The sequence below is a fragment of the Onychostoma macrolepis genome, chromosome 07 (assembly GCF_012432095.1).
Source record: "Onychostoma macrolepis isolate SWU-2019 chromosome 07, ASM1243209v1, whole genome shotgun sequence".
NCBI classification, from domain to species: domain Eukaryota; kingdom Metazoa; phylum Chordata; class Actinopteri; order Cypriniformes; family Cyprinidae; genus Onychostoma; species Onychostoma macrolepis.
This window is the reverse complement of record NC_081161.1, coordinates 1,824,286-1,839,690: the sequence shown is the minus strand read 5'-3', so window position 1 is coordinate 1,839,690 and position 15,405 is coordinate 1,824,286. Positions and strand designations below refer to the sequence as shown.

Genomic DNA, 15,405 nt, shown 5'->3' with positions numbered 1-15,405 from the left:
TATGATAAATGATACTACACTTACAATATATACCTATTTAGAAGGTCAAGTGTGTTTTTTGTGACATTAAAATAACCCAGTAAGGTTGATTTTGTGAAGAGCGCAACTTTCACTGGTACTACCTGATTGTGGAAACGCTGAAGAAGTTCCATTTGGTGCCACTAATGTCTCACTAATTCCACCCTTCACCTTTGACTTTGAAAACATTTAGATACTTGGGTAGAAAAAAAAATAGCAGAGTATATTTGTGAACTGCTATGATATGCTTTAAATTTTACATTCACATGATCATGCTAAATCTAAACGAACCAAGCTAAATGCTTTTATAATGATCTAATTATGTCATTTGGATTTTTAAAAAATAAATAGAACAGGGAAATGCGCTGCAAATACTCTTTTTGGATGTGATTAATCGCAATTAATTGTCTGACAGCACTAATATATATATATATATATATATATATATATATATATATATATATATGGTTACTACACACAGCCATGGTTAATTTTTGTCTTGTTGGGGGTAATTTTGGCGTTGTTGGTGTCTTCCCATTGTGGTCAGTGCTACTTGCAGCCCATTTTTGTATTTGTATTTGTTGCGCGTCTGTCTTTGCAGCGTGTTTCTGTATTTGATTGTATTGCTCAACCACTCTGATGTACTATAGAGAGTGCAAAAAGTTTTGTTTCTCTTTATATTTTTATTGCAATATGGATTATCCTATTAAAGTCAATGTACTGTAACAAATACATTAGGTAAGAAGAAATCCAAACGTAACCAAAAAGTAGTCTAAAAAATACAAGTGTTTTTTTTTTGGGGGTGGCATGTAACTTGCATTCTTTAATGGACTACAATTACTAATGCTCTGGAAAATCCATCAGCTGTTCCTCACTCCTCTGATTGATAATGATGAAGTGAACAACAGCATTTGTTTATTAACAGAAGGGATTTTGTTAAAAATAGCTCTTCATATGCATGTCTGATGTCTCTAAAACTTTAAGGGTTTAAAGAGTCAAAAGCAAAAAAAAAAAGCTGTGAGATCTGCTGTAACACTGTGTGCAGATGTTCTCCAAAGCACAGATACAATCAGTCTCTGCTGTCCTCTGCTGAGCACAAGAGGTCATGCATGTATAATCAGCTTCACAGTCATAGATCTGATGCAGATATTGAATCTTTGCATGGGCAATGCCAGTTTACAGAGATTACACTCTTAGATGCACAACTTTGACCTTATCTAACCCTAAAAGTTGCATGTTAGTATGAACCTTTTAGGGGTAGTTAAGGTACAAAACGGCATTGTTTTCAGTTGTGGCTAGAAGGGATACAGCTCCGACCGGAAACGAACAATGAAATACATTTTCTACCTATTAGATTGTGTTTTATTAATATCTACACCTACCCCTTACAAAAATGAAAAAAAATAGTAATTATTGTTGTACAGTGTGACAAAAATTACTCTTTGTATTGATGTGCGCATGCCCAGTAGCGCCATACGTATCCCTTCTAGCCTTAACCATTGTTTTCTAACAGAATTCAGTTCTCATTTATTTTCTGTTTGAATTAAAGCCAAAGTAAGTGCAGAAATGCAGCCTGATGGGATTTTGTCAAGCCCTGTGATGAGTGAGAGAAAGGGACAGACTTAACTGAAATATTGCTGAGCAGTGATGGCGAGGTCTCTATTTAGACATTTACTCTAGACTGTCATTGGCATCAGAGCCAGAACAACCACATCTTGCTCTTCCAACGATTGTAGCATTGCAGTTCAGATGGCATACACACCACTGCCAAAAATAGTTCAGTTGCAGTGCTTAGTAGTCTGACAAGGTTTTCATGGTTTAACAAGATTTTCTGCATAGTTCATTCGTTAAGTTTAGCGTTACTCCCATATGTGCTGTACACAAACACAGATTCCATCCTAGCATCTCGGACCAGCATGAATAAAGCACCTCATTAATTGTTACATAAACCCTTTTACTCAATTCTCTCCTCCAAGGACCAACACTCATAGAAACCTTCTTTGGTAAGCTGACCAAATTCTGACATTTAAAGACTATTTACTAGATTTAGGTCAGGGATTGTCCTAGTCGACTTAAACTCAATACCAGCATTTCTTAAACTGAGTGATTTTAAGACACATTTTCACATTTTAAGCAGCACTGATATCAGCTGTTCAAGTACAAATTGACTGCTGTTGCTTTCTCATCATAGATATAAAGTGACTGACAGTTCTGCATCTGGATCTCTTTCTCTTTCAGGGTCAGTGCTTGCCTTTCTTTTTGGCGTGGGATCAGGATGTTCTCTCGGGCTCGTGTCTACTGTTCTTCTGGCTGAAGCAATAGGACAGAATGTGTTTTGTGCTGTGGTGCCTTTTGCACTGCTACACATAGCTGTTTTTATTACAGCATTAACAATGGCTATTGGAATGAACATAGAGGTTGCTGAACTTGAACTGGAGAATTTATTTCCTGGACTTCTGATAAATCTGCTGTCGACAACCCTTAACACACTGAGACATGCTCAGCCTCTCACCATCGTAGGAGCAGTAATAATGTGCTTTTGGGTTTTTGGTTTACGAGACAGTGAAAACGAAGAACTGTGTCTAGGTCGGTGGGGAATGATAATCGCCATCACGTCTGAACTGAAAACCCCTAAAACAGCCGTTCTTATAATAATCACTGGAGTAGCTATGATGTCCTTTGGAAGCACAGAAGGACAGCATGTATATGGAGACATTATAGCGTTTATATTAAACATTTTATTGATTATGCCTCTGATGATTCCTTTTGTTATTACATTTCTGGCAAACGTAATTGCACAAAGTGTTCCTGTCTCAGATATATGTGCTACTGTAGTAGCAGTGACCGCTATTGTCAGACTAAGAGCTGTCATGTGTTTCTTCACACACATTATAACGCAGTATGTAGGGTTAATTAAGGCTATCTTCAAAACCGTGTGTGTCTTTGGGGCAATCGTCATATTCAGTTTCATTATTGCGTTGCTGTTGATTTTTGTTGGTTGGCTTCCCCATTCATTTTGGGGAGATGACGACAATGCAAGATTATTACAATTTACGGTAAAAACGCTTTGCTGGATGAGTTTTTTCTATGAAGTAATACCTAGTGTCAGGGCAGCAGAACTTGGCCTGCAGGCGGCTGATCTAAAGGCTGTACAAACAGTAATTCAAATGTTTGCAATTCTTGACGCAGTAATCACTCTAGCTGTCATATATGGTATAGCAGTTTTAGTGAGAGTACAACCTCCAGCGATGAAAGCTAGAGGTGGGCTGATCTTGGCTTGCATGGGTGTAGGAGCCACTCTGGCTGTAGCGCTGGCTGTATGGATGGTTCATGGACAAGCCATGCTGCTTAAAGGACTTGCAGGGTCTGTGTTGATATCTGCATTTTTATTCTTTATTTTTAAAATCACCATGCAAAGTATACGCATTCAGCCTTTGTGTAATAATGCCCCTGAGGTTGTAAAGCAGCTTGGCAGCATTTATGTGGCTACATTAGTGATGAGTCTGGGAGTAGCTCTGATGCCTCTGATGGGCATGTGTAGTGGTTGGGATATTTCTGGTAATTAACACCATCCAACTGATACCTCTTCTGGATCAGGACATTCCAGAAGATATCGATGAAGATGAGGAAGACCTGGATTAAACTGATGAAATGAGACAAAGGCCTGTTAGGGTGAGGGTTTACCTGCCATAGATCCTTAACACATGAAGATGTGATTTGGGTCTCTTCCACCTGCTGTACTCTAAGGAAGACACTCCAAGGGTTTCCAGACAAAGTTTTTTTTTTTTTTTCTTCAAAATATGACATCAAATCTCCAAAGAGATTGTCAGGCTGAAATCTCTTCATTGCAGCATAAATGAAAATCAATATGCTGTCTAACAAAGTGTTGTGTATTGTTTAAACATATTTGAATTGTTCAAATTTGTTTAACAATGCTCAATTTCATACATTCAATTTAATTTCTTGTAATTTATGTTTATATATCTAGATATTTTTCCCAATAATTTATTACTGTATTATAGTGTTTAGGATTTTGACAGAGTGAATATGTCAGATTATAAAAAGGTAAGACATATACATGTATATAAAATCATTCTGTACACAGAAGTACAAATACAAATACATTGATATCATGCAAAGAAATCTGTTAATTTGGATACAGACAATATGTCAGATTGCCATGGTCTTGTCGAACAGGTTTCTCTACATAAGTCTAACCCACACACAAAGTGTTAGTGGTTCAGTGACATTACAGTGGGTGGATACAGACAACTAATCATACACTATTTTAGTTCTTCATTAAACAGTCATGTGCAATTTACAGCTGCAGAAACTTTCATGCACTCTTTCAACATCTCAGTTCCTGTCACAAGGAATGTTACTGACCTCACAAAATATCCAGTTAAGAAGTTAAGCTTAAGTTTACAAAAGTACAGTATGCAATCTTGAACTTTGACTATCCAGGCTAATTATTACACAAGACCCCTGAAGAGGCTAAACTAGAAGGCCTCTAGAGGAGCTCAAGAGATTGCTACTTAAACAACAGGCAATGAGAGTAGATGCTGAGCTAGAACACAGCTATCCTCAGATAGCCATGTCCTAAATGTCTTATGAAGGCTTGTAGACCAGAATAACAATACAGAGCTAGCCTAGATAGCCTTCCTGTAGAGCTGCCCAGACCACAGAGAGTGGGCTATCTACTTACATCCCTAGCAGGGGAGATAGCACTGTCTAAGCAAGGGCTCAAGGAGACCGCTACTTAAAGACCCTAAGAAGGGGAGCAGTCATCTTCTCATTGGATCTTTAACACTCACAATGAGCACGTTCAGAGCACTGAAGCACTGTCAAAAGCATGCCAAACCAACAGGTGGTGATATAATCTCAAGCGTAAGTCATATTAAAGCCTCTGAACGCGCTCATTGTGAGTGTTAAAGATCCAATGAAAAGCTCCATTCGCGTTTGTCCCTCTTCTTGAGAGATGAGTGACAAGCGCTTGCGTCTCGCGGTTCGGGGTTCGGGTCCCACTGTTGCCGAGGCACAGTGAGTGTTAAAGATCCAATGAGAAGCTCCTGACCAAGACACATGACGCATAGTTCGTGTGTGCCCTCAAGTGCCAGAAACCTCGGGTACAGAGGCACACACTTTCCCCAATGCTCACCTGCCTTGGTCTCTCACACGTACTTCAAACAGACGGCTGCTGAAAACTGCAAAAGTTGGTGACGTATTCAGCAGGTGCCCTTTTATACTTCCGGGCACCCGCTTATGACATCATGGGCCATGTGGACCAATAGGATTGGCGTTTTTTCACACGTGCTTCAGACACCGGTCATGCAGGCTGCATTCCCCAATGTGCCCACTATTGGCGCAGTGTGGAGTTCCCTAGAAGGGGAACTCTTTCTTCTGTGGTACTTTTTAAATGATGCTATCTGTGACCAGAGGATGTGTTCACTCTCAAAGGACTGGCAAGATGGGATGCCTCATTCAAGTTTAGTATGTAGAATGACTATCAGTGCTGCCCTTTGTATTTACAGTTGCTTTTTACAGGCCTTTTCAGCTGTAATACATGAAGTGACCAGACAGGGGTGCCATAAATCCCTGTTACTTCTTAAGGAAATCTAGGATGTTACGGTGGCAGCTGGAGACCTGTATGTTTGAGCTACAGACAATACTAAATAACATGGCATTTGTGATCTTTTTGGCTGGTTCATAGTCCATTTTAAATTTTAGAATGGCTCATATTAGGTCATACATGTTTTCATCTTTCTTCTAATCTCTTCTAAAAGAAACTGTGGCATTCATAATCTATGTAAAATGTGTAAAAATATTCATCAGCATTAATATTGTTGAAAAAGTAGGTTGGAGAATTGTCTCCCACCATTTACAGTAAGTATTTAATCAGTGTTGTGAAGATGACAAATTAATGACTTGGACTGTGATGGATTTCCTGCAGGCTGTTAAAAGTGCAAAAACTATGGGGATTGATTTTCAATCCTATACATTTTCATTCATCATTAAAAGCATAATAATAATAATAATAATAAAACAAAAAAATGCAATTTTTAACATTTCATGAGCTGACATTAAATAGTTGGTGCATGTTAGTAGTAATATTTGTGCTACTATAAGTGCTACTATACTTTTTTGAATTTTCTGTTTGAATTTAATCCAAAGCAAGCACAGGAATGCAACCTGATGGGATGCGTAAGAGAAAGTGAAAGACTAAACTGTCATATGTATGATGGCGAGGTCTCTATTTAAATATTTACTCTAGACTGTCATTGGCATCAGAGCCAGAACAACCACATCTTGCTCTTCCAACGATTGTAGCATTACAGTTCAGATGGCAGAAACACCACTGCCAAAAATAGCGCTTAGCAGTCTTACCAGGTTTTCATGGTTTAACAAGATCTTCTGCATAGTTCATTGGTTAACAGAAGTGTTACACTCGCACTTACTGTTTACACAAACACAGATTTCATCCTTGCAGTTTAGACTAACTTGAATAAAGAGCCTTAGACTAATTGTTGCACAGACCATTTTGCTCCATTTTCTCCTCTATGGACCTGCAGAGATCATGCTCAATACTGATAGAAATCATCTTCGGTAAGTCTACAAAACTCTGACATTCAAAGACTATTTACAGTACTAGACTTGAGTCAGTCTAGGGAGATCTAGTCGACGTAAACTAACAAAATTTAACATTTAAGTACAACCCTAATTCCGGAAATGTTGGGACATTTTTTAAATTTTAATAAAATTAAAACTAAAAGAATTTCTAATCACATGAGCCAATATTTTATTCACAATAGAACATGGATTACATAACAAATTTTATGCACAAAATGAGCTCATTTCAAATTTGATGCCTGCTACAGGTCTCAAAATAGTTTCGGAAAATAGGGCGGGGACATGTTTACCATGGTGTAGGGTCTCCTCTTCTTTTCAAACAGTTTGAAGATGTCTGGGCTTCAAGGTTATGAGATTCTGTAGTTTTGGTGTTGGAATTTCATCCAATTCTTGCCTGATATAGGTTTCAAGCTGCTAAAGAGTTCATGGTCATCTTTGACGTATATTTTTCATTTAATGATGCGCCAAATGTTCTCTATAGGTGAAAGATCTGGACTGCTGTCAGTCCAATTCAGCACCCGGACTCTTCTACTACGAAGCCATGCTGTTGTAATAGCTGCAGTATGTGGTTTTGCATAAACGTCATGGTAACACTTTAGAACAGGGAACACTTATTAACTATTAACTACGACTTTTCCCTCAATAAATTCCTAATTTGCTGCTTATTAATAGTTAGTAAGGTGGTTGTTACGTTTAGGTATTGGGTAGGATTAGGGATGTAGAATAAGGTCATGTAGAATAAGGCATTAATATGTGCTTAATTATTACTAATAAATGCCTAATATTATATTAATATGCATGCTAATTAGCAACTAGTTAAGAGACCTTAAAATAAAGTGTTACCGACGTCATCTGGAGGGGAGCATATGTTGCTGTAATACCTTTCAGCATTCATAGTGCCTTCCAAAACATGCAAGCTGCCCATACCGCATGCACTTATGCACCCCCATACCATCAGAGATGCTGGCTTTTGAACTGAACACTGACAACACGCTGGAAGCTCTCCCTCCTCTATAGCTTCGGAGGACACGGCGTCCGTGATTTCCAATAATAATGTCAAATTTGGACTAGTCTGACCAGAGAACACTTTTCCACTTTGAAACAGTCCATTTTAAATGAGCCTTGGCCCACAGGACACGAAGGCGCTTTTGGACCATGTTCACATATGGCTTCCTTTTTGCACGATAGAGCTTTAGTTGGCATCTGCAGATGGCACGGCGGATTGTGTTTACCGACAGTGGTTTCTGGAAGTATTCCTGGGCCCATTTAGTAATGTCAATGACAGAATCATGCCGATGAGTGATGCAGTGTCGTCTGAGGGCCCGAAGACCACGGCATCCAACAAAGGACTTTGGCCTTGTCCCTTACGCACAGAGATTTCTCCAATTTCTCTGAATCTTTTGATGATGTTATGCACTGTAGATGATGAGATTTGCAAAGCCTATGCAATTTGACGTTGAGGAACGTTCTTTTTAAAGTATTCCACAAACTTTTTACGCACTCTTTCACAGATTAGAGAGCTTCTGACCATCTTTACTTCTAAGAGACTCTGCCTCTCTAAGACATCCCTTTTATAGCATCATATACAAAATAACTTACGTTCTCTTCTGATCATAGAAATAAAGTGACTGACAGCTGTGCATTTGGATCTCTTTCTCTTTCAGTGTCAGTGCTTGCCTTTCTTTTTGGCGTGGGATCAGGATGTTCTCTCAGGTTGTTGTCTACTGTTCTTCTGGCTGAAGCAATAGGACAGAATGTGTTTTGTGCCGTGGTGCCTTTTGCACTGCTACACATAGCTGTTTTTAATACAGAATTAACAATGGCTGCTCGAATGAGGTTAGAGTTTGATAGACTTAATTGGAGAAAATGCTTCCCGGATTTCTAGTAATATTGTTTAACACTCTGAGACACGCTCAACCTCTCACCATCATAGGAGGAGTAATCATGAGCCTAGGTTTTTTTTGCTTCACGACAAAGTGAAAATGAAAGGTTGTCTCTAGATTGGTGGGGAGTGGTAATCGCCACTGCATCTGAATTGAAAATATCAAAAACAGTCATTATTACAATTATCATTGGAGTAGCAGTGCTGGACTTTAGAATTATAACATACACATGGATAATTTTAATGATTTTGCCTGTTATTATTATAGGTCTTGGGTACATAATTGTACAAAATGTTGTTGTCTCAAGTCTTTGTGCTATTATTACTGTATTAGCAGCACTGATCACTTTTATCAAACCAAAAGCTGTCATGTGTTTCTCCCCAAACATTATGTTACAACATCTGATTTTAATGAAGGCTGTATTGAGAAGTGTTTATGAATTTGGAGCGATAGTCATACTCATTATCAGTATTGCTCGGGTGGTGATTGTGTTGGTGTTTCTTTTTCTGTGTCTGCTGCTGGAAGATGCTGCAGTTACATTGCTCATTTTAGCTCTTTCTCTAGCTGCTGCAGTAACAGTAGTTTGCCGACAGAGAGCAGTTGGACCAGCGGCATTTATTTTTCCTGCTGTCTGTATTTATGATATTCAATTTGTCAGATCACAGTTCAGCTTATTCATTATAGTATCTTCTGTTTTGGTGTCTTTCCTGGTTGCAAAATCAAACTTCTGGTCATTAGAACTGACTTTGCAGGCAAACAATGTGATAAATGTATTAATACTTTCATTGGAAATGGTTGCCATCCTTCAAATTGTAAGCACTCTTGCTGTCATATTTGGTATAGCAGTTTCAATGAGAGCACAAAACTCAGGGATGGAGGCTCAAGGAGGGCTGATCTTGGCTTGGGCTGGTATAGGAGCGTCTCTGGCAATATCTTTGGCTGTACGGATGGTAAATGGACAAACCCTGCTTCTTAAAGGACTTGCAGTGTCAATGTTGATATCACTAGGCTTTTGTGTTATTTTAAAAATCCCCATGCAGTGGGTTAACATGCCTAATTTGAGAAATAACATCCCTGAGACTGTAAAGCAGCTTGGCAGCATGTATGTGGCCACATTAGTAATGGGATTGGGAGTAGCTCTGCCTGCATGGATTGGATGGACATGCATTGTGATTGGAGTATTTCTGCCAGTTAAAACTCTCAGAGTGAATCCTCCTCCGGTGCAGGAAGTTCAAGAATATACTGATGAAGAAGTCGAAGAAGAGGAAGATGAAGCATATGAAGATGACAGTACACAGGATGATTAATATGCAGATGATCTAAAAACGTTCAAGAGATTGCCAGATGACAAACTATTGTCAAAGTCAAATCTGAGGAGCGCTTTTCACAGAACACTTTGTATCAAGGCAGCTTTACAGAAAAGGATGATGTTACTGTTCATAATATCTTAATAACCACGACTAGTCGCTTTCAGCAGTATAATGTAGTTAATATAGTAACTTAATATAGTTAACAGGGTTCCCACACCTTGGTTAACTTCAAATTCAAGGACCTTTCAAGGACTTTCCAGGTCCAATACCCTCAAATTCAAGGACTTAATGTGGGGACACATTTCAAGTGAGAGCAAAGGTTACATCGCGTCACCTTGTAAGATACATTGTTACAGTTTTCATGTGTCAAACACAACTATGCAAAAAAGCAATTGTTTTTTTTTTTTTGCATTTATTTTTGGCCATATGACAGAAATCTGATATTTGTCGTATTTCTGTTTTGCATAAAATTGAATAATATTTGGTACATACTATACTGTATTCTAAAATGATCTGATATTAACTTTTGCATGGATTTTATTGAAAAGAGCTTAGGCTCATGTAACCAGAAGTTTTAAGATATATGAATATGCTTTTAAGTTTTTCTTGCCTCATGGCTTTACATTATCTTAACAAGCAAAGCAATTCAACATTACATCCTTTGGATCTCTGGCAAGCCATTCTTTGTAATCTTCTTTGGTGAGCCAAATATCTTGAAACTTGCATTTTCCAGTCATCACGTTTCAGCGGTTTCAGCCTATTTTTGCAATGTTTCACGGTGTGTCTGTGAAACGTTGAGGTACCATCTTAGTAGTTTCGTGTGCGTGTGAACGTCATGGCAACGAACAACACAAAGTACCTCACGTGGGAAACACTTAACGAAACGCATAAATGTGCAACGTAAATCAAGCAAGCTAGTATGCACAAAGTGTTGGCGAAATAATACATTAGCGGACCGGAGGGAATAATATGGAATTTTCAAGGACCTGTATCCATGTTTGTTTATTTTCAAAAACTTTCCAGGGCCTTGAAAATTTTTAATCAGATTCACAAACTTTCAAGGATTTCAAGGACCCGTGGGAACCCTGAGTTAAATTTTGATATCATGTAAACAATCAAACAATTGAGATGTGTTATATAATGCTTTACATGAATGTACTGTATGTATGCAGATAAAGTTGGTCATTCTTTTCTACCCAACTTTATATAGTGTGTCCAGTATGAATGAATATGCTTTCTAATGTAATTGTACATGTTTAAATACATATTTAAATTTAATTTAAAATAAAGTTGTCTGTTAAATAGCTTCAAAATTTTTAAATAATTTCTGTTTTTCTGTTTCTTTAAGATGTTGTATGTTTGTGTTTTCTTCTGTTTGCGTTTTTTTTAAATCTCTAATTAATCTATTACTTTGTTGAATTTGCTGCCTAAAATATGGTTGCCAACTATTAGCTTCACTCTCTCTCTCTCTCTCTCTCTCTCTATATATATATGTGTGTGTGTTTGACTACCCACATTTTCTGGTCCAACAAGATTCTCTTCATACTCCATCCTCTCAAAGGACTGGCAAGCTGGGATCTCTCAAGTGCAGTGTAAACAGAAATGACAGTGATGTGTGATGCATTTACAGTTGCTTTGTATAGGTCTTCTCAATTAAAGCGGTCATATATGGAGTGACCAGACAGGGGCGCCATAAATCTGTGTTATTCATAAGCGACTCGGATGTTACAGTTGCAGCTGGAAACCTGTGTGTTTGAGCTACAGACGATGTGAAATAAAATGACACACTTTGGCTGGTTCTCAATTCGTTTTACATTTTACAATAGCTCATATTAAGTCATACATGGTTTCATCTTTCTTCTAAGCTCTTCAAAACATTTGGATGTGGCGTTCATATTCTATGTAAAATGTGTAAGAATATTCACCTGCATTAATATCGTTGAATAAGTAGGTTGGAAAATTATGTCTTCCACCATTTACAGTTGTGAAGATGACATAAATTAATGAGTTGGACTGTGCAGGCTATTAAAAGTGGAAAGGTGATGGGAGATTGATTTTCATCAATTTACATTTTCATTAATAATAATAATAAAGTAAAAACAAACAATGCACTTTTAAGTGTACTTAACATTGCAGGAGCTGAAATCATATAGTTGCTGCATTCGCTCCAAAGCGCTTTTTGCACCAAGTGTTTCGTTGAATAGGTTTATACACCACATAATGTCCTCGCAGTTCAGTGCGTGTGAGTGGGCGAGTGGGGAAGCGCAGGAGGAGGGGTGAGGAAAGGAGGGGGTTCACACACACACACACACACACACACACACACACTCGCTCGCACAGCCGCACTGCTCTTCCCTGCTCGCGCCGCGTCGCTGGATTTCTTTCCTCACATCACTCCGTCTCGCATCTCGCCGTGTTTCATACTCGCGCCAAAGAACAAGAAGAGCGGGAAAAGGTGACGGTGGATTGCCGGAGACGCACAGAAGGAGAAGGAAACTCAACATCAACATCACCTTTCCAAGATGAGCGAGGTGAGTGAGTGAATCACGGGGGTTGTCAATGCAGTAGACGCATCAGTGACTGCAGGTAAGTCTCCTGTAGAGCTCTTTACTGTCTGTCTCGTTACTGCTTTCGGGAAAATGGCTCGACAAGTGCGACGAAATGCACGATTTGAACTAAAAACATAATGTTTGATTTAAAAAAGTCGTCTTTAACACACAATATAGCAGCTGTCTTTCACTTTCCATCCATTTGCGCCTCCCCACCCCCATCCACCGCATCTCTGAAGCTGCACTAAAGAGAACCACCGCATCTGAGCAGAGCCGCGAAATCACCTCAGTGTGCGTTTCTTTCTCATTTTCCCGCTCTTGTCCAACAATAAATAACTTTTTTTTTCTTTTCTTTTTTTTTTTTTTCTCTCCCTCGTTTAATTCATTTAATTTTGTTATAAAGCATAAGGGGGATACTTTTTTGGGGATTACTCTTTTTTATTTTAAAAATATTACAGATTTAAGTAATAAGTGATATTATTGTATCCAGGCGGACGTTACCGTTGACGCACTAATTTTATTTATTTATTTATTTTTAAATAAATAAATAAAAAGAATAGAGAAAAAGTTGGTATAAATTCAAAAACCTCTCTTATTATGGTATTTTTATTTATTTATTTATTTTTAACTAATTTTATACATTTAGATTTTTAAGTGATATCACACAGTGGTAAGATCATTTGGTATAAAAATATGTTTCTTCCTTACCTGTTATTTCCCTTAGCAACAGGGCGAACACTATCTCAGAATATCCCGCGCAATCTCCTGCCAGTTTAACGATGCTTCGCCTCTGATCTCTTGCATTATTATTAACATTAAACACAAGAAACTCTCAGATTGCGAATTAACGATAGATGCATTTAGTAGAAGGTTACGTTAGTCCATACTGGCATAGAAATATTGTCTAACAGTAGGCCTATGTGTTTCTTCTTTTCAAGGTATCCTGTATTGGTTGAATTTAGATGACTTCAAAAGTATCTAGTAGATGGTTTATAGACTCAGTCCATGTGAGCACTTCTCACGACGAAGAGATGGAAATATAATAGATTGCACTGATTACTCTTCTCTTTGACATACTCCTGAGGTGTGTTGAAGGAGCTGGTGGTATTTTGACAACACAATCTGATCAAATCAACTAAACAATTCTGACTCATAACCCCTTGGCATTTCATTTCATGAGTTTCCAACATGGCCGCACGGCTGTAAGATGACATTCTGACACTTGCTCAGAGCTATTTCTGATGGTCAGGTCAGGCACATGCGGCATTGCTTAGGTGTATATGACCCAGAATGCTTTTGTCATCACAGGAACAGATTCTCATGTGCGATGGATGCATGTTGTAAGACAATCCATGTTATGCAAAATGAGCGGAGTGGAAAAGTTAGAAGAGAATAACCGAGATGACAGCGGGCACAAATCACTCCCACAGATTCACTGGTCTGCAGTTTATTTAGAGCAGTTGAGATTCGCTATATTATGTATATCCCTTTATGTGAGTGTACTGTATGCATGTGGATAAAGATATGTATCCAACTTTACTGTATATATATATATATATATATATATATATAGCTGTGTGATACCACAGCTTACGTTTTGCAATGCTAAAAACAATCACACAGCTGAGATCTGGTATACAGTATACATTGCTTTACGTAAGTGTATTGTAAGCAGGAAAAGTAGGATGTCCTACAACTTTTAATAGATCGCAATAATGTAGTTTGTAACAATCAAACAGCTGAGATTTACCATAAAATAATCAAAACCAGGGATGTCCCGATCAGGTTTTGTAGTGCACCCCATCCGATCCGAGTCATTGAATACAGTGAATATCTGCATATACTGAGTCCCGATCTGATACTTGTGTTTTCCTAGTGCTGGGTGCACATTTCAAGTGCATTATAGTTATTAAAATCAATCCAGTCTACTCAGGGATGTGCAGATATCCTTTTCTCTATATATGCACACACTGTATAAAGACATTTGTAGATCTAAACATGTTGCAGTGATACATTGTGAACCGTTATTAAAATGGGACTACTGATACAAATTCTTGTATTTTATATGTACAATAAGCAGATTAGTTGCATCATAAAGGGGAAAAAAGTTGAGATAAGGTTAGAAAGCATGAAGTTTGCGATTGCCAGTCTATCAGTCAAATCTAAAGCAAGACGCATAGCAATGCATTATGACAACGACGTCTAGATAGTCTGACGGCAGATAAAAGTAAACAGTAAATAAATTACTGCAGAGTGATTCCTTACACAAATTGCACACCAAATACGTTCTACGGTCTATAACAAACTTTATTTTATTTTCCTTTTAATGGCAGTGGACTGTTGAAAGCGCCACCTATTGCACGATGCTGGCATGACAGCTGACTAATCACCGGTGGATCGTGCTTAAGAGAGCCGATGCAATCAATAAAAAATAAATAAATAAAAATACTAAAAAACATAGTGATACACTAAATTTAGACCACTTGAGTCATATCTGAAACTGCTGTAAAATATATATTATAAAACGGATAGTTCCGGTCCTTGATTCTGATTGGTTGAGACACGTTTGAAGCCGTTGTAAATTACACTACAAACCTACACCTTTGTTTACTTTGTGTGTTGCTTGGCAACCACTTTGTTCCAACCATAGGTTCCAACCACAACTGTTTCTGAGGAACTACATTGTTTGGTGGAAGAATACTGTTTTTATTAATATCAGTACACTTATTTTCTCTGTTTTATTTTGTGAAACCTTACTAAGTATATGGAATAACCGTTTTATAAAAGCAATAAGAATCCGTGGTTTACAGTGAATTTCTAACAGCTAAGGGGGGTTTTAGGCACTCTGCTTCGCATAAATTCACTGTAAACCACGGCTTCTTGGGGCTTATTGCTATAATATCATACAATGACTTTTGGAGAACTCAAACATTTTGTGCTGTGAGGAAGTTCTTTGCAGTATTTGCACATGAGTGGGACCTGCCCACCACTGCAGTTTAAACGGCAGCCCATACAGCA

The 15,405-nt window shown here is 38.1% G+C and overlaps 1 protein-coding gene across 1 annotated transcript; it reads left to right on the top strand.

The window, feature by feature from the left end:
• The first annotated feature begins 858 nt into the window (after window positions 1-858).
• LOC131543439 (uncharacterized) lies at window positions 859-3,584 on the top strand. Its single transcript, XM_058780761.1, has 2 exons — window positions 859-2,021; window positions 2,257-3,584. Exon 2 carries the CDS (start codon window positions 2,412-2,414, stop codon window positions 3,582-3,584), a length of 1,173 nt encoding a protein of 390 aa, XP_058636744.1. The 5' UTR covers window positions 859-2,021; window positions 2,257-2,411.
• The last annotated feature ends 11,821 nt before the right edge of the window (window positions 3,585-15,405 follow it).